Source organism: Pieris brassicae, chromosome 3 (assembly GCF_905147105.1).
Source record: "Pieris brassicae chromosome 3, ilPieBrab1.1, whole genome shotgun sequence".
Lineage (NCBI taxonomy): Eukaryota > Metazoa > Arthropoda > Insecta > Lepidoptera > Pieridae > Pieris > Pieris brassicae.
The window spans coordinates 4,746,569-4,764,947 of NC_059667.1; the positions used below are offsets into that span (position 1 = coordinate 4,746,569).

The 18,379-nt window shown below is 32.0% G+C and overlaps 2 protein-coding genes across 2 annotated transcripts; one reads left to right on the forward strand and one right to left on the reverse strand.

Moving 5' to 3' along the window:
• Positions 1-1,911: 1,911 nt before the first annotated feature.
• On the reverse strand, positions 1,912-4,420 carry LOC123707263 (dynein axonemal light chain 1-like). The gene is made up of 4 exons (XM_045657162.1): positions 4,197-4,420; positions 3,560-3,671; positions 2,938-3,084; positions 1,912-2,113 (listed from the first exon to the last, which is right to left on the reverse strand). The coding sequence occupies exons 1-4, from the start codon at positions 4,349-4,351 to the stop codon at positions 1,964-1,966; spliced, it is 564 nt and encodes a 187-aa protein (XP_045513118.1). The 5' UTR covers positions 4,352-4,420; the 3' UTR covers positions 1,912-1,963.
• A 2,347-nt stretch (positions 4,421-6,767) lies between these two features.
• Positions 6,768-16,850, forward strand: LOC123707392 (probable ATP-dependent RNA helicase CG8611). Its single transcript, XM_045657404.1, has 13 exons — positions 6,768-6,877; positions 6,947-7,482; positions 7,874-8,042; positions 8,223-8,380; positions 9,844-10,114; positions 10,189-10,405; positions 10,618-11,147; positions 11,856-12,020; positions 14,242-14,330; positions 14,863-14,964; positions 15,304-15,455; positions 15,978-16,197; positions 16,683-16,850. Exons 1-13 carry the CDS (start codon positions 6,839-6,841, stop codon positions 16,810-16,812), a joined length of 2,778 nt encoding a protein of 925 aa, XP_045513360.1. The 5' UTR covers positions 6,768-6,838; the 3' UTR covers positions 16,813-16,850.
• Positions 16,851-18,379: the final 1,529 nt, after the last annotated feature.

The following is an 18,379-nucleotide window of genomic DNA, read 5'->3' on the forward strand; positions in this document are numbered from 1 at the left end:
CTATGTACCGGTCTATGAATAATAAATGTCCCGATAGCCGATTGGGGAAATTGAATTTTATAGTTCGTAACACATTCGAGGACAGATGTCACAAAATGCCGGCGGCGAAGCCGTTTGTAATCCAAATGTCAAATAGAAATCAAAATTGGGTCGATTGTGTCGTTAATAATTTAATAATGACTGATGGCACTCACGCATTAAATGTAGGGAAGGTGCTATCATTGTGATTAACAGAGTTACTTCTATTTGGGCGGACAATTATCGGTCCATTACCATGAGTACACAATGCTTCTCCATTAAATTATTGAATGTCATTCAAATGTCACCAATCGTGTGATAACATGCTTTCCCATACACGCGATACCATTATTAAATTAGGTTTGCTTAAAACTAAGTTTACTTAGTGAAGTGGTAGTAAAACGTATTTAATATTTATCAATTCAAAGCAAATAGATTTCTAATTTATGAAATACCCTTAATACCGTTAGTAAGTAAAAATAATAATAAAAAACATTATACATAGTCTTGCCATAAATACTGATACGAAGTTATCTTTTTCTATTGAATATAACATTAATTACTTTTACAGAGTTAGTTTAATACATAAATATAAAACAATTTAAAATAAAAAAAAGGTTATTCGTACGAACTTTAAACGTTGAGGCCAGATATCAATAGAAGCACGCACTGTTTCCATGGGAAAATTATTTTGCGTACCGCTTCAGTAGTTGTTTGGATTTGATCTTCTTTTTTAAAATATCAGTTAACTGACTAGTACGTCTCTTATAGACTATAAGTCCTAAATCATCTTTTAAAATACGCGACATGGTTCTAGGTGTTATCTTCATCTCCAAAGATAAAATCTTTTGCTTTCGGACAGGATTTCTTCGAATTCTTTCCTTACTGATTTGACCACATTTTACGTACGAACACGACGTGGATGGCTAGATCTTTTTCTGTCACAAACAGAGGTCTCGTTGTACCTATTAATAGCCCGGTACACAAACATTTTCTAATAAATACCAAGCGTATGGAGAGTTTAAAAAATTACATATACCATTCCTACTTTGTGTAATGCAATCACAGCGATTCGGTGTCGTCAAAATGAGAAAACTGAGAATGAACAATGACATAAAATTGACACATTCTAAATTAAAATGTAATATTGGTTAATTTTCAATTGTAACAGTATTTATGGATAGACTAAGTATATTCAAATATTTTCTACACTTACCGCGTTTTATGTTTATTTTTATTAATTCAATTTCCAGATAATATTAATTCCCCTTTGCAAAGATAACGATCCGTTTACATCATTAAATTTTATTAGCTACAATACAATAGAAAAGCATTGGAAGAGCACAGACTTTTCCGGCAATGGCGACCCTCGCCAATTTCCATTTCCTTTCGGCACGAATTAGGCAGGCTATTACGTCGGCTTTCAGACGTATGACGAATCGCAAAGCCGGGCGCATAACACTATAAGTAAATGTATTGTGAATCTATTTTATGCACGATAAACCATTAGAGTTAGTAATAATTACTTTGTTGAATGCGAGTGATAGCTCGGGTTACGGCAAAAATATTGCCATTTAACATTGAACAAAAACCAAATTTTATTAAGAAAACAATCAATATTAAACACTGACAGGTTCAAAGATTTTCCCAATATGTAATAAAAAACTTATTTATATTATGACTTATTTAAGGTAAGTAGTAATAATATTTTTAATTGCTTCGTATGAAAGTACCAACCTAGTATGAAGCTGCCTTATTTCGCTGGAATTTTTTAGTGATGTTTTTATATTGCACGGAAGATATAGCAAATTCAAATAACTTTTGTTTTTGATAATAAGTATTTGAAAGACTGAATTAATTGAAATAGTTGATAACTATTAAAAATCGTTTTGAATAAAACAAAATGAAAGACTTGTTTAATTAAAAATTCTCTACCCATTATGGCCTAATCAGTATCTCTAAGTATAGGAATTCCATCGAGTTTTGTAATTTGTTGAAGACGATTGGAGGCCTGAGTACGCCACGTTTCCACGTCGGGTTGGTTGTCACATATCGGGTTTCCGATGAACATCACATCTCTTAGTGATGGGCATTCCTTGACAAATAGTATATTTTTTTAAGTATATAAAACAATAAAGATTTTTTTTAATTTAATGTTACACGGGGGTAGGATAAAGGGATTGTTGGCTCATCTGTTGTTAAGTGATACCCGCTGCCCATGGACTCGAAATCAAAGGGCTCGCGAGTGCGTTGCCGGTCTGTTTCTTCTTTAAAAAAAGAATTAGTACGCTATTTTCTTGAGGGAACCTTAATCGAATTGGTTCGGATACACTTCAGTGGGCAGCTGGTTCCACATAGTGGTGGTTGCGCGGCAATCACTGCCTTAAAGTACGCTCAGTTGTGAACAACGGACGTCGAGGTGATATGGAAATTCGTATTCTGCCTTGACGTCCGATGATGAAACACTGCTGCAGAAATGAATCCGAATAACTCTCTAAAAATAGAAAATACCATTTAGCTTGGGACTGCTAAGTTTGTGAAGTATTTGTATGTGAAATGTTTAGACTTAAGTATTACATGCATAATTACGCAGTACCTAAGTTATATTTGAGTAAAGTCCCAATGTCATTTGTCCGTCTGTGTTATTGTCAGTTTATAAGAAGGTATTCGAAACAAATTTCATCTCTGATCATCCATCCCAGCACGGCAACTAATTTGATTAATAAGGAATATTTTTCAAATTACAAATGCAAAAATATTTGACCTATCTAAAAACAAGTTTGTTAACTTTTACCCATTTGCCTTTCTTCTTTACAGTGTAAACACAATACCACGGGAAGAGATGATAGAGTACTTTAGTTTAATGACAAAAAGTTTAAAGTATAATAAAATTAAATCTATACTAAATATAAAAAATACCTGTAATCTATTAAATTCAGCCCACTCCTTCACCACGTTATTGGACATATAGAGCACTCTCAAAGCCTTCAAAACTCCGATTCCTTTAAGCTTATCTATCTGGTTATAACTAATCCATAATTCTTCAAGAGTTTCAGAAACAGTTTCCTGAAAATGTTTTGTTACCTTTAATGAAAAAGTACGTAAGTTTTAATATTAGATATCGTGATTTGAGGATAGTAATCTTCGTAATTTATTAACTTTGAATTTATTATCCCCCTGGCTCGTCTGGTCTTTGAGGCCCAACACCGAAAATACACGATTCCTTAGGATTTAAAAACATACTTATTTAACTTTAAAATATGTCTATGTATTATAAAACTTACGCTACGCTGTAGCCGTATAGGTACATTATTTTTAACGTAAGCGGTCTTATTTCAAAACGTAAAGTTAAGTAAAGTTCACCACCATTTATTTAATAATATCGTAACTATGGTAGCACACAATACTAACTTTAATACACATTTTATAAGGACGAATAAGTCTCAATTACTTATGAAATATTCAGTCCAGTTTATTTATTAGTAACAAGAGCAAGTACAAATTATTATATTAGTAATATTTTTAGTTAAACCAAACTTACGATTCCCGCTAAGGATTTAATATAGTTCCTGCCCAAGGATAGAATCTTTAAGCTTCTCATTCCAGCGATCCCGACTATTTTATCGATCATGTTGGATGAAAGACTTAACTTTCTGTAACAGACAGGAAGTTCTTACTATTTACGATAGGTATTTTGCTCTAAGTACCTTTTTGTCGACTTATATTTAGATGTCTTTGATTACTAAGAACTTATGTTATTGATAAACATATGTAAGGAGCCCCTAGAAGGTATTTCATATAGGATGTTATCTGGAATTTGAAGTGTTTCAGGTTATACGGCCTCTTAAATGGTTGGTAAATGTGTAAAAGCTTTGGTAAATAACTATAATTAGAAAAGGTCTTACGGTTAAACGTTATTAATTAAGTGCCAGTATTTTAATATATTAAATACTAATAGATTTTTTCATATTAATCGGCAACTAGACCAATCAATGAAGTCAGTTAAAATACTATAAAACAACTGTAGCTAAAGCGTATAGCGGATTCCCGACATCAGTCTCGGAATACAGAAAACAGTTATATGTTATATATAAAGTTCATTTCTGTATTCATAGACTTCAATAGACTGAACCAAACAATGCCAAAATTTTGAAGAATTCCCAAGTACAAGTACATACTCGCAAGCTACAAGGGTTGAAAGAGCACCATCCATTTTCTCAATAGGTGGCCATTGGAACTGCAACTCTAACACTTTCGCTTCGGTCGCATTTTCACCAGTTTTCTTCTCCCATCGAGCAATAGCTTCCTTACATGTTGTAGGCTTTACCGCCATTATTTGCAGTGAATTTCAGATAATTTATGACATATGTTATTTTACACCGGACATGACAGTTTGCTCATTTCTTAATTATTATTTACCAGAAAGTGATTGTGAAGGAAAATTGTTAAAATCAAATCAAGTTGTAACCTCTTTCGTACCTTTTTTCTTTTGTAAGCTCAGTAACCGTTGTTATTTACTTTTTGTTTATAACTCGTTTTGATTCGTCACTCTTGCGGAAACTTTCTGAGAATTTTTTTTTGCGATGTAATAAATTATTTCTTTATTGCTTATTATTTTATTTTTCCGCGTGATTTCCTCCAATTCCTCCTACAGCACAGCAAAAATATCCCACTAGTAAAACCTAAGAAAAATAATTAGGTATATTTTTGTAGGCATAAAGCATTATATAATTAATTAACATCTTCAAATATTCAAGTTATAAACAGTGAAATAACAAAGATATTTAAACGAAATATTTGCTTTGAGAAGTATTACAATTCCCGTCACGTCGGAGGGTCGTCCTGGTTGGCCGGCGGTAATCACGTCGCGCCCTCACGCCTCCCGTGGGTCGACAGACCCCTATGTTGATATAATACATGAATTTCAAGTGCACAGATTACACGACTTCTTTACTTTTGATATCTAAAATGATCTGCGTGCTACTTCATATTTTTTACACTGAAAAAGTCTATATTTATAATTTAATCTGCAACCAATATTTTCACCAATGTTCTATTTTAAGAGCTATGTTAGCCTAGTGGCTTTCGCTTCCGGGAAATATATTCGCAGAGGTTTCATGTTCGATGTTCAGCTGTGCACCAATAGACTTTTTGTCCATGTGCTCTTATAGCACTTGCTCGTACTTTTTATATACTTAAAATGATCAAATAGGGCAAGAACAGGGTCGGCAACCTCGGGAAGGTTAGTCCATCAAAGTTGCCTTGGATATCACAGCGACTTGCGTTTCCCCCAAGACCCAAGAAGGATGTGGTAGGGTGGGTCTGCACCTATGCTACCATGCAATGAAAGCATGTCGTGCTGAGAACCCTAGGTAGAAGCATAGGAATGATCAAAGTAACGGATGCAATCTAAGGTCAAGACCCTTATAGGGTTAAGCGACACTACATTATTATCATTCAATTTTTGTGGTGGATAGAAAGATATCGCAAAGATATCGAAAAAAACAAAAACAGACTGATCACGTACCTACTTGCGTAAAAAATTTAATACTGGAATCATCCAATCGCATCTGTGTCTAAGCTTCTATAGGCCTGTTAATATAAATTAATGTTAAATACATTTTTCTCCGAAATACAAAACCAATCACTAACTATGCACTAAGCTATTTACAAAATGTTTGATAAATAATAATTATTAGTATATAGGTTGTATGCAAAGAGTTATACAACGCAATTCCCTTTGCACAATTGATAGGATTATGATTTCGTTACAAATATTTATTGCATCTCTGAATTGACTCTAGTCATCTTGCGCTTTTTTCGACACACGCACGCACGTGTTCTCGTTGAAGTTTGTATAGCACACGTGTCGAAGCTTATTACCACTAATCCTTCACTAATCGACTGAAAATTATGTAGTAAATAGCTGGGAAACTCATGGGTTTTACGTATAAACTGTTTATATATTGTACAACTCCTACAGGGTTAGGATACATCTCCCGAGTTTTAGAGCCATATTATAATTTGTATTCCAAGTCATAATCTCGTCTTGAGCGCTACCAAATTTGTCAAACTTCATAGAGGAAAAACGGTTCGACAGCTCTGGAAACTAAATTTAAGTTTGATTGACTTTCTAGAATATGGTCAAAGTTTAATGAAATCACTTGTTAAAGTAACATTTCATTTTACATACCATATACCCTCTTTTCGCTTTCAGTTGATACTCCACTTGGGTATATTTAACAAAATTTATTTATTTGTATTTAATTTTGTCTCTCTTACCTGTTTATTTTAGCATGGCTTAAAATATTATGCAAAAAAATATTTGAGAACTATCGTCGGAAAACGGTGTTCTCTAATAAACCGCATCTTAATCGCTACACCCGCTTAAGTGACCACAAAATGACAAAAATAGTATCACTTTCTTTTGGATCTGGAGCTTAAAAAAATAATATTTTTTTTAAGCTAATACATAGCTTTAATCCGTTCAAAAAGTGTTTTTCTTAAATATTATTTTTATTATTAATTTAAGAAACTTTTAAAACTTTTATATTCATAATACAGAATAAAATTAAACTTTGGACATATTTAAACAAATAAAATAAAAATTATTATTAACATTTTTCGTGTTATCTAAATCTTCCACAAATTTTAAGTCTGGTGCGAGTATCCAGTTTCTCTTATTGTACTTTATGTCTATCTGACAGTTGAAAATTTGTATGACACAAGTTGAAGTGACAAAATGTACGTATTTTGTAAACAAGTTGTCCACGGCATGTATGTAACCTCAAATTCTTAAAAAAAATATTATTGTAGAAATATGGACGATTTACAATTAAATATATCTACAACAAAAAAGGTAAATATAAAGTTATTAAAATAGTGACATAGCTTTAAATAAATTTAATTGAAAATGTCTTTTATGTAGAAAAATAGCTCAACTGGCCGTCCTTCTCCAAAAACACCATCAGACTACAAGTTTTTGGCTAAGCCAAACTATTCGGGAAAGATAATAGCCAGAAAAAGGCCGCAAAATGGAATTCCAAAGAAGTTCACTGAGAAATATTCAGAAGAACCTAAAAATAAAATAGCTAAACTATCAGATGACAATGTGACAAAGCCTCATGATCTACAGTCAAAACTACGTGATTTAAGTGAGAATAAAGGAAAATTTCAAGGTAGAAATTACCAAGATGTAACAGATGACCTTGTTTTAAAACAAAAACAGAGAAGTGGTGCTTGGATATCATCATTATTCAAGAATAATCCTGATGTCCCCCGAATGGGACAAAGAGCTGTAAAGCCTGTAGTGGAAAAAGTATTTGCTGGAAGAACATTTCAAGATTTAAATTTGCATCCCCATATAGTTTCTAATATGAAACAAAATATGAATTTAACAGAGCTAATGACAGTGCAGCAAAAGGCGATCCCTGTGATTTTGGAGGGTCGTGATGTCTTGATTAGGTATATTAATAGTTTAGTTTTAAATGTATTTATTTTTTTAATGATAATTATTCCAGTAAAACTTAAGTTTAGTTACAAATATTGGTGGATTTACATGCATAATTTCAATTACACAACAGGAATGTATGAGTTTAATTTTCAGTTTATTTAACTTGCAGTAATATACTACAGTAGACAATGCTTTGTTAAATACTTTAATAAGCCTTTAGTGCTAGTAAGTATATGTAGTTAAAATTTTTGTTATATTTTGAAATACCTTTCTCTGAAATGCTTTCTGAATATATAAAAAACAGAATACAATTTAAACAGACCTTTTCAAAGGTATTAATGTTCTAGCTTACCATGATTGCTCTGATATATGTATTATAAAATTATTTATACTGTACAACAGATCTCAAACAGGCTCAGGAAAAACCTTAGCTTATGCATTGCCAGTAATTGAAGGTTTGCAAGCTATAAGACCTAAAATAAATAGACATGATGGTATAAGAGTTGTTGTTGTTGTGCCCACTCGAGAACTTGCTGTGCAGACATATGAACTATTTGAAAAACTTCTTAAGGTTTGTGTATTCATTTGTCTACTTAAGTTACATTATTATTATTTGTTGGTTCTCTGTATTTTACATACAATTAATGTATGAAAAAAAGTAAAATTACTTTTACATACAATTACGGCAGTATTTATAAAAATACTATCTTGTTTGTTCATTTTCGTGTTCTATACTTATATATAATTTTAGTCGTTTATATGGATAGTTCCTGGTTTATTGAGTGGAGGTCAAAAAAGGAAGGCAGAAAAGGCAAGATTAAGGAAAGGATTGACAATACTTGTTGGAACTCCTGGTCGAATCAATGACCATCTCAGGCACACACATTCACTAAATTTTGCTAAACTTGGGTAAGTTTTTTTTGTACTAATAGTTTGTATTGTATAGCCTAATCCAAATAATGTATATGTTATTAGTTTTTTGTGTATATATATGATAAACTAATAAAGTAATTACCAGTGGCATAGCTTGGTGGACAAGGGTCCCGTTGCCTATAAAAAGACTCGGGCCCTTAAGAGGGAGCTCTTTCGACATAGTTTGAACTTATATTTATTTATAGGAAATTCCTTCAAATTTATATATATAGGAAAAATAATAGGACACAGGAGTTGAACTTAACATGTGTTTAATAGGACTGTGTTTAATAAAAGAAAATAGGCAACGACGCACTTGACAATACAAAATATTTATTATACAGAAGAGGTAAATAAAGGGATAAGAACGATTTTTGACTAATCAATTCACAATAACATGCGCGCTTTAAATTTTTGCGAATTCGTCTATAATTTCACTTAACTTCCAGTTTGATGCCGCCTTATTTTCTATTGCAATTAACGATAAATGACAGCCGGTTTTGGTTGTCGTTAAATTTATTATATGTTTTCCCAAGTCAGTTGAAATTTCAAGAGCTTCGGAAGATGTAGAAATGGATAATACGCTTACTGTATTTCATTTTCAGTAGTGGCAGTAAATAGTTGTCAGTTTTGACCGATATTTTAGCAAGGAACCATAGCAGAAAGAGGTTACGTAAAAAAGCGTTCTATATTGGGCAATTTTATTTTACTCTTTTTCTCTTTTCTGACCTTTCCGCAAGGTTACGTTAGAAATTTTTGCATTTTTCATTTTTAACTATCACAATTTTAGATATTCGTACTTATCCAGATTTTTCTACATTACTTGTTAATGTTAAATAAATCTTATGAAGTGTGTTCAATAAAAAACCATAGGCTTCAACCTATATCAGGGATGTACGGAATTAAAATAATATGATTAATGGTGGTGATACTTGATGAAATAATGTTGGTAGCAGGGAATATGAATTACAACAATTACAGACCTATCCGCCAGCGAATGAAAACTTTTCTATAAGGTTAATGGCTGGAATTGTCGAATTATTCTCACGACCGTCAAGCACGTGAGCGTATCCTTGATCCAATTGCTACGGGCGTACGCAACTAACCTACCAAATAACGATAACCAACACACACTTATCGAAATCACTTAGCGAATGAGTTTATAGTCTTAAATTAAGAGTTCTGTAATTGATGTTCATTTCAAATCTTAAAAAAAACATGTGAGGCAGGCTTGCGGCTTTCTAGTTTCAGGAACTGTGGTCTCCTCTCTTTTCAAAGCTTAGATTATAGGGCCCTAGAGTTCCGGCGATCTGGTGCACAGCATCACTTGTCCCTACAATAGCTTCGCCACTGGTAATATAAGTTTACTATTTAAGTAATATATATTCTATGAAAACTAGTTATGCCTGAAGATGTGTATTATATTCTATATGTTATGTTAATTATTTGGGTATCTTAAGGTGTTTAATATTAGATGAAGCTGACCGTCTATTAGATATGGGTTATGAGAAAGATGTAGCTGCAATTGTCAAAGCTATTGATGACCACAAAAAGGCAGCCACATACGATCCTATGGCTTTAGTTAAACAGACAATAAAAAAAGCACCTGAAAAAGAAGAGGCACTAATTGAAGATCCAAATAAAGAAGAAATGGGTGATAAACACCCATTAACAGACGTGTTTCTGTCTACTGAAAGACAAACAATATTGCTGTCCGCTACTTTGACGAAGGTAAAATAAATTATAAAAAAACTACAAAAATTAAAAATTCAAACTTTATTGTTAATATTAAGTTATTTTAATAGGCTGTAGAAAACTTAGCTGGAATCACAATGAAAGAACCTGTCTTCGTAGACACATCAGATGGTAAAGCAGTTGTAGCTGATTCACTAAAACCTAATCAGAAAGATGAAGTTAAAAATCTAGAAATCGAGGCACAACCGGAAGCAGTGAGTCCGAAAATTAATTTAACTAAACAAAAATCTGAAGTCTCAAATAATGATAAAGGAAAATCCAACACTGGTAAGAAATTATAATATTATAACCTTTATATATTTTTTTAGCCCTTCAAAAGTATACTTTTCAATTGTTTCATTCATCACCCAAGATTTTCATGTAGGATCATTTGACGACAAAACCCATATATTCTTTGGCTATTAATACTATTTCCGCAGCGCAAATTATATTATTTTTGTAACTCTAAGTTTTGAGTATTATAAAATTGGTTTTTGTAGGCATCAAAGCATTCAGTGGTGCAAATCATCCTGAAATATTTGGTACTGCGATAACGGAAAGTAAAGACAAACCAAAAGATGACATAAATGATAGTGATTCTGACTCAGATTATGAATACTTTAAAGTACAAAAAGAATTAAGCGGAGACAAGAAGAATGAAACAAAGATAGTTGACAAAAAGGAAGAACAAGAGGAACAGCCAAATATGTTTGAAAATGCTTTAAAAACAGCAATAGTGGAAGATGAACTAGTCCTACCATCCACAGTTAATCAGACATTTATATTGATACCTATGAAATTGAGATTAGTTTCACTTTGCTCTCTAATCGTTGAACATTGCATTTTAAACAAAAAAGGAGGTAAAATGATCGTGTTTATGGCAACATTAGAAATGGTAGATTATCATTCTGAATTGATTGAAACTGTTTTGAGCGGAAAGGATGGTAAAAAAAGGAAGCAAAAGAAGGTGAAGAGTGATGAAAATTCAAAAAAGAAGAAAGGTGATGATGAAGACGACGATGAGGACGAGGTAGATATTTTTAAATATTATTTCATGTAGTTAATAGTTACTCAGTAATGAAAAACCATGTTTGTAGTTACTAGTGTCATAAATTCGCCCGAGATTCCTAAGAATTCCTTTTGTACATTCAGTCTTATCTTGTAACTTCTGATTCTCTTGTGACTGGTCCGAGTACAATATTAACTTTTCGTACTAGGTAATTCCCCGTTTTGCGTCTCTATAGTAAATATCGATATTATTTAAAACTAGAAAAGTTCTATGCGAAAAAATTTAATATCGGTAATTTGTTAGTGTGTGTTAACTTAAAAATACCAATTTCAACAACAAGTAACGTCATTGAAAATTAACGAGTAGTCAGGTTTATAATAAATTCATCTATTATATTTTGCAGTTTTAGTTATTTTCATTTTGCATTACGTACTGCGTGTACAGCAATTTTAAATTAGTTTCGCCATTGTAATTGACAGTGCTACCATTCCATCTACTGTACCCGACTTGTTGTGTATTCTTTGTGGCATTCTTTATTTACAAAAACAATGATTCAATGTGAAGGATAAAACTTGATGGACTAAATAAAGGAGATCGACATGCCCCTTCCCCCTAAAAGATGAATGTGCCCATTTAATAGATTGTAAACAAACTAATTATTGGATAAACAAGTAAAAACTTTTCCGTCTCACACATGTTCATACATTATTTCACGTTTTGTTACCAAAGGAATCATCAGACGAGTACGAAATAGATTATCAAGCACCTGCCGAAGGTGGCCTGGTTCCAATGGAAGTCGATGTATTCAGTTTACACGGCTCCATGCCTCATGAGCAGCGAATGGAAGTTTTCAAACAATTTCGTACTGCACGACGAGGTGTGTTATTCTGCACGGTAAGTAATTTTATGATCTTTTTTCCGTTGTATCTATATTACTTTTAGTGTGTTATAAATTGTATAATATTCATTACAATAGTGGTAGTGGTAAGTGACGGCGTAATAATCGTATCATTGTAAGGTATATATTTACTATGCTTAACCACTATATATATGTGAATAACTAAGTTGATTTACTTCCTTTTAGATTGTATTAAATGTATATTCAAACACTCTTGCTTCACCACAATGTTATATTTATTTGATTTGAATTTTAAATTAATTCTTATTCGGTTCCATAAGGAAAACTAAGTCTTTCACGGTTCAAGGGGCTTTTAAAATAAAAACCATTTTTAACATTTATTAACCTTATATTATTCTGTTTGTATAAACATGAACTCATTTAAGCGTTACGGTTTTGTTGGGAGTGATCATCATCCAATTAAAATCATCTGAGTCTTTTCGTTTCTAAACTCATCTAAAAATTATTTCACATTCATGTGATTACGTTCCTCTAATAAAAAAAAAATACTATATTATATTTACGACTACAATAAGTACGTTGACGTAAAATTAAATCTACCCTAAATCGCGCTACGAGAGTTTCCGACCCCTGTGCGTGCAACATCTAAGTCACTGAAGCAGTCGGTTAATGGTTCGACTGGTCCTGGATTCTTCCTTGAGATTGGATGAACAGTTAACCTTATCTCCTCTTTTAGTATCCGTAATTCTTAAAAGATCTCCTATTTAAGTAGCTATTTGCTATCCCTATTACATTGTGTTTGTTGTAGTCATATTATCAAGTGAAATAAAAGTTCAGGCTTGTATCTCATACCTTGTCTTGCTGGATAGTATAGACGTGAATTACGTTTTCTGCGCGACACAATTGCGCTACTGCTCAACTCACATTTCAAATTTTTTTGTAATAAAAGTTATTACTACAGTTGCTACTTTCAAATGTTAAATTAACAATTTAAAATATAAATCAAACACGGAATATAACTTCCGTGTCAACATGGAATTTTAAAAACTTTACATGATAATCTATCTTCCGTTAATGTTTAACTGTCAAAAATTATGCACGGCTCACTTCTTTGACAAGATTTGAAAAACTTGATACTTCGAACTAGATTTCTTATTCATTAGTGACTATGGAACCTAAACAACTTAATATGATTAAATTCGGTTCAATAATATTATTAATTTCTGTTGCTCAGCAGTCCCTAATACGCACCATGCTAGTACACATGTAAACAAATTTCAAGTTTTGAGAACGTTAAATGTCATTCGAACATTTACAAACACGTCATTGTGGATTCGACTAATATGTGTCATGTGACTGATAAATAAAAAACAATATTTTAAATATTGGGTATAATAATAATCAAGTTATTTTACAGTTAGTTTACAAATTACTCTCAATAATACACTTTATGTTTAATACTGCAATAGACATTTAAATTCAGATAGAAGTAAGAAACTAGCATAGGTTTATATTTTATCTATAACAATACAAATCGCCTTGCGCCTCTGAAAATATTGCCAGCGCACAAATTTTGACATCAACATCAGTATACATAATAGTATAATTGAAGTAACATAAAAACAACAACATCGTATTCCTAAAATTAATTGTTTTTGTACTAATGAAACCATTAAATATTTTAATAGTATAATTTAAGTTTAGCAAAAAATCTTGCTAAAAATATAGAGGTTTAGTACGTGTGAATATGTACTGGCATTAATTACCAATTTGAATGCGTATTTATATAAAACCGGCTTTTATACGCTGTTAAGAATAAGTGGTTTAAAAAACTTCTACATTAATTAACAAGGAAATATAGTTTATTATAATTAGTAAGTTATATTAGTTTAACCCCTGATGGTTGCGATGAGGACACATTTTTGAATTATTTGTTTAATGGTACGTCTTGGTTAAATTTGTTTGATATAATATATTATCAATAACAAACGATAAAATTGGAAAAAAAATAACTACGTCATGTTATAACTACATAAAACTGACAATTTACATTTGACATGACACTTGACTACTTATCTGTCATTTGTCATTTCTAACAATTATTTCACATATTACAAGTATACATATTATATTAATAGAGTATAGTAAGGCTTATGGTGAATTCTCTACAACTATTAGTAAAGATAAATATGAGTCGGCGGTCTGAATAAATATATATTTTTTTATGTTATAATGATTCTTAAATATTTTGTATAGGACGTAGCAGCACGAGGCATTGATGTGCCTCGAGTAGACTTGGTGCTACAATATTGCGCCCCAGCATCGGCTACAGATTATGTACATAGGTAAGAATTCCTATTTTTTCATAAAAAAGTTTATTGCGCAGTTTTAAAGCACTCAGGTGAGTACTACAGAATAAAAAAGAATCCAAATAGACTAGGTTACTTTTGTTTAATAAATGAGTTCCTGTCACTCGCGTATTACTTTGCTAATGTGACAAAACTTATATTTTGTGGAAGTAAAAATAACTTACCGCTAAATAAAATAGCTTATCTAAGGGAATTTTATATTACCATTTGTATAGTTTTATTCAAGCTATTTTGACTGTTGAACACCGACGCTCAACAACGACTACGATTCATTAAATGTAAATAAACAAACATATATATAATGTATTTGATGAAATAGTAAAATAATCAAATAATAAAAATAGATTGGTCCTTTTAAATACTATTTTAACTAGAATTACACTATTGATATAAACCTTAAGTTATACACTAAGCCAGTATTATACAAAAGAATAGATTCAAATTGTAAAATGTTAATCATTTAAACAAAAATATTTTTTTTAATTGTATTGTATTTAATTTTAATTAGGGTGGGTCGAACGGGACGCGCGGCTCAAGTGGGGGCTGCGACTATGTTCCTGCTTCCAAGCGAAGCGGAATTTGTCAGACATTTAGAACAGAAGAGAATAAGGTCAGTTACACGTTTAAAAGGTGGCCTTATATAACATATGGTAACAAAAATAAAAATGTGTTAATTCATTATAAGTACATCAGCATTACAATGTGTAAGATTAGGGAACCCTTTTAAGTAAAAATAACTGTGTCAGGGTTCCCAGTTCATCCATTATATAGTTAATTATAAATATATGTGTATATATAATTATATATGGTGTTGAATCACAGAATATAAAATAAATTGATTTTTTAATTGCAGTAATTATAAGGTATATAAAAAATTAAAATCTAATTTAATATTTTTTATGTAATTTATTTTCACATGAAATCGTGAGTAATGATTATATTTTCAAAGATTACGTCAAACGGACGAGTCAAAAGTGTTGGAATCTCTTCGCTCTGTGGCACCAACTGCGCATACCGTGCAACGGGCGGCGATAGCTGTTCAAGCTAAATTGGAAAACACAGCTCATTCCTCGAAAGATTGGTTAGCAAGGGCTAGTAGAGGTAAGTAATGAGTAAAAGTTTCGCGCTTGCACTTTACCATAGATTTTTCCCTTCCTAAGGTCGACACTCGATACTCAGATCGCTTGTCGATAGTTGCTTACGTTTCTTTAAGTTCCTTAAATAATACTTATGGCATATATTTTTTATGTTATTTACATAATTGATTCATTTGTTCGCGTACTAGCACGTCAAGCATTTAAAACAAATTTATTAGTGTTAAAGTTTTTATTGAAATATACTAAAGGCATATGATAATGTATTATTTGAAACAAGCTTCCGCCGGTTTCACTCGTGTGGATTTCGTATAGGTAAGATTTTACGACGTCTAACGGTAATCATTATATTTGTGTAAATATATATATCAAACCATAATAATTACACTAAATCCCAGTATCTATTGGATTTTACGAAAAAAGTTCTGTATTTATCGCATTCCTACAGATAAACGCGCTGAACATTTAATCATATTGGTAATTATGTAAAAATAAACATATTATCTATAAGTTATTTATTTTAATATAGCCTATACATCTTGGGTTCGATTCTACTCCGGGTATCCACGTGAAGTTCGACCCTATCTCGATGCGCGGCAACTTCATTTGGGTCACGCTGCCAAATCCTTCGCATTAAGAGAAGCCCCGGGTGCGCTCGCGAAGAGGGCCAGATCTAACCTTAATTTAAAGAAAGAACGACCAATGAACCGGCTTTCTGTGAAAGAAGAGGAAGAGAAGAAAAGACCTGGGTAAGATTAGTTCGACGAATAGCAAGTTGCGATTTGAATTTTGTGGAGTAGCATTAATTTTTATAAAACCATTATTTATTTTTCATTATTTATATTTTGCTCTTGGAATATTGTGTGTGAATAATTTCTCATTGACGATTCGTAATAACAGAGTTCTGAGGTAATTTAAGAATTCTATTTGTTGCTTTAAGTTTTTGGGAAACCATAGTTTTAGTTTAGAAGACACGTAAACCTGATCACTTATTAAAAATAGCGATTAAATTCATTACATAGTCATATTAGGTATATGGTTTAATACTGGAACAAGACCACCTGGGTCCTGGGTGCGATTCTGCAAAACAGTTTTTGTAGTTGTCGATTTAGTTTTAGAAAATAGTAATGATGCAGTGTCTACCTAAAGTACCATTTGTTATCAAACAAACATATCGTGATATATTATTTGATTACCAAAATATAGCACTATTATAGATGTATTCATTTTCTAGGTTCCCCAAAATGAAGCCTGGAGCGTTTGGAAGCAAAATTATCTACAAACAGAATTCCATGCACACTGCTAGTGAGTTCGACAGCGGCCTTCCTCCAGTGGATACTTACTCTAAGAAGAAAAAGAAATAATGTTATTTTTCGTTGTTATGTTTTACTGTAAATAAATTATACATAAATAATGGTTCAGTTTCTATTCTACTTTATTCATAAAAGAAGATACAATCTACGGTTATTGAATTGTTTTATTATGTATCTGAAGTCAGACCATCTCAAAGATTTATATTTTATATAATATTTTTATTAATGGGGAAATATGTTTTCGCCAACTATAAAATGTGAATTAAGATGCACAATGTAGGTATATATTGCGATATTGATAATAGTTTTATTATTTTAAAATATAATATAAGTAAGTACACATCGATAGGTATATAACATTGATACATCGATAGACCATAAGATATATATGATAAAATATAGCATACGAAACGTGAATAGAAATTAAATAATTATATACCCAGTCCAGCCTTTCCACCCAGTTCTGTTGGAAATGATTTTTTTTTAAATAAAGTAATGTAATATTATTAAAATGTATACCTACATATTAAAGTCTCAGCAAAAAATATTCTTTTCGAAATAGCCACTATAGGCCTTTAATCTATTTGGCCATGAATCTATGGATCTATGAATATATAATTTACACACTGTTTCCAAGGGAGATCTAACCACTGCGCTCCAAAGATTTTATAAAAGACTCAATGTCGCCTTGTCGTTTAGGCCAGGCCGTGTCCTCTATAACTGACCTTAGTTTGAAGTCTAAATGTCTGGGATAGATGAGGGCCAGTCTTCATCTCTTCTGAAGTCCGGAGCCTTGGTTTCATGCCAGGCTTGGGTAGCTCGTGCCTTGTGACCAGGTGCAGAATTCTGTTGGAAAGTCCACGGTACATTTGGACCCTTTGTCGTCTTCAACAGATTAAGTGTTGTATCTGTTGATAGAACGATAAACGACCATACGGCTTATACCAAGCTTTTGAAGTGTCTGGAATATGAACGACGCGGACGCCTCCATACCAACCTTGTGCAAGGCGATCGCTGCAATCATATTTTCTTTAATACCCCATTCCATATTGTAATTTGATAATGAACATTAAAAATATGTGAAATGGCGCAAAAGCGAAAGTTTTTAAAATAATATACGTGTTCCAAATTCAAAATAATTAAAAAGTTGAAATTAAGAAAAGTTTTTATGTAACAGTATTTATGGCCTGACTATTTTATTAAATAGCTATTCACTGGTAAATACTGCATTTAATTTAATACACTTAACATTATTAAAACGTTTACACTGTATCCCGAATTCACTCGCGTTTATTCTATTTTTAACGTTTTTATTGTACGGAAATACACTTACGGACCCCCGCAGGTAACTTATTAAAATGACACACGGAGTTCGGATGTCGGTCTTCCAGGCCTTCTTTTGGGTTGAGGGTTGGCATCTGGGTTACACTCCTGAACGTCCCGTTAGTCTTATTTATCATTAATAAATCAGGACCACACTAGTTGTTTACACCAAGGTCGGAACTCTTGTAAACTTACCATTACCTCAAGTAAATTTTCTTTAAACGGAATTATTTATATTAATTTTTAGTAGATAAAAAACGCGAATTTATAATTTCATAACTCGACGTTTCGGGTG

Coding starts and splice junctions, on each gene's coding strand:
- LOC123707263 (XM_045657162.1), bottom strand. CDS start 4,351: ATGGCGGTAAAGCCTACAACATGTAAGGAAGCTATTGCTCGATGGGAG. Junction 3,672..4,196: donor TCAACCCTTGTAGCTTGCGA/GTATGTACTTGT, acceptor TGTCTGTTACAG/AAAGTTAAGTCTTTCATCCA. Junction 3,085..3,559: donor TTAAATCCTTAGCGGGAATC/GTAAGTTTGGTT, acceptor AAACATTTTCAG/GAAACTGTTTCTGAAACTCT.
- LOC123707392 (XM_045657404.1), top strand. CDS start 6,839: ATGGACGATTTACAATTAAATATATCTACAACAAAAAAG. Junction 10,406..10,617: donor TAAAGGAAAATCCAACACTG/GTAAGAAATTAT, acceptor TGGTTTTTGTAG/GCATCAAAGCATTCAGTGGT. Junction 12,021..14,241: donor GAGGTGTGTTATTCTGCACG/GTAAGTAATTTT, acceptor TATTTTGTATAG/GACGTAGCAGCACGAGGCAT.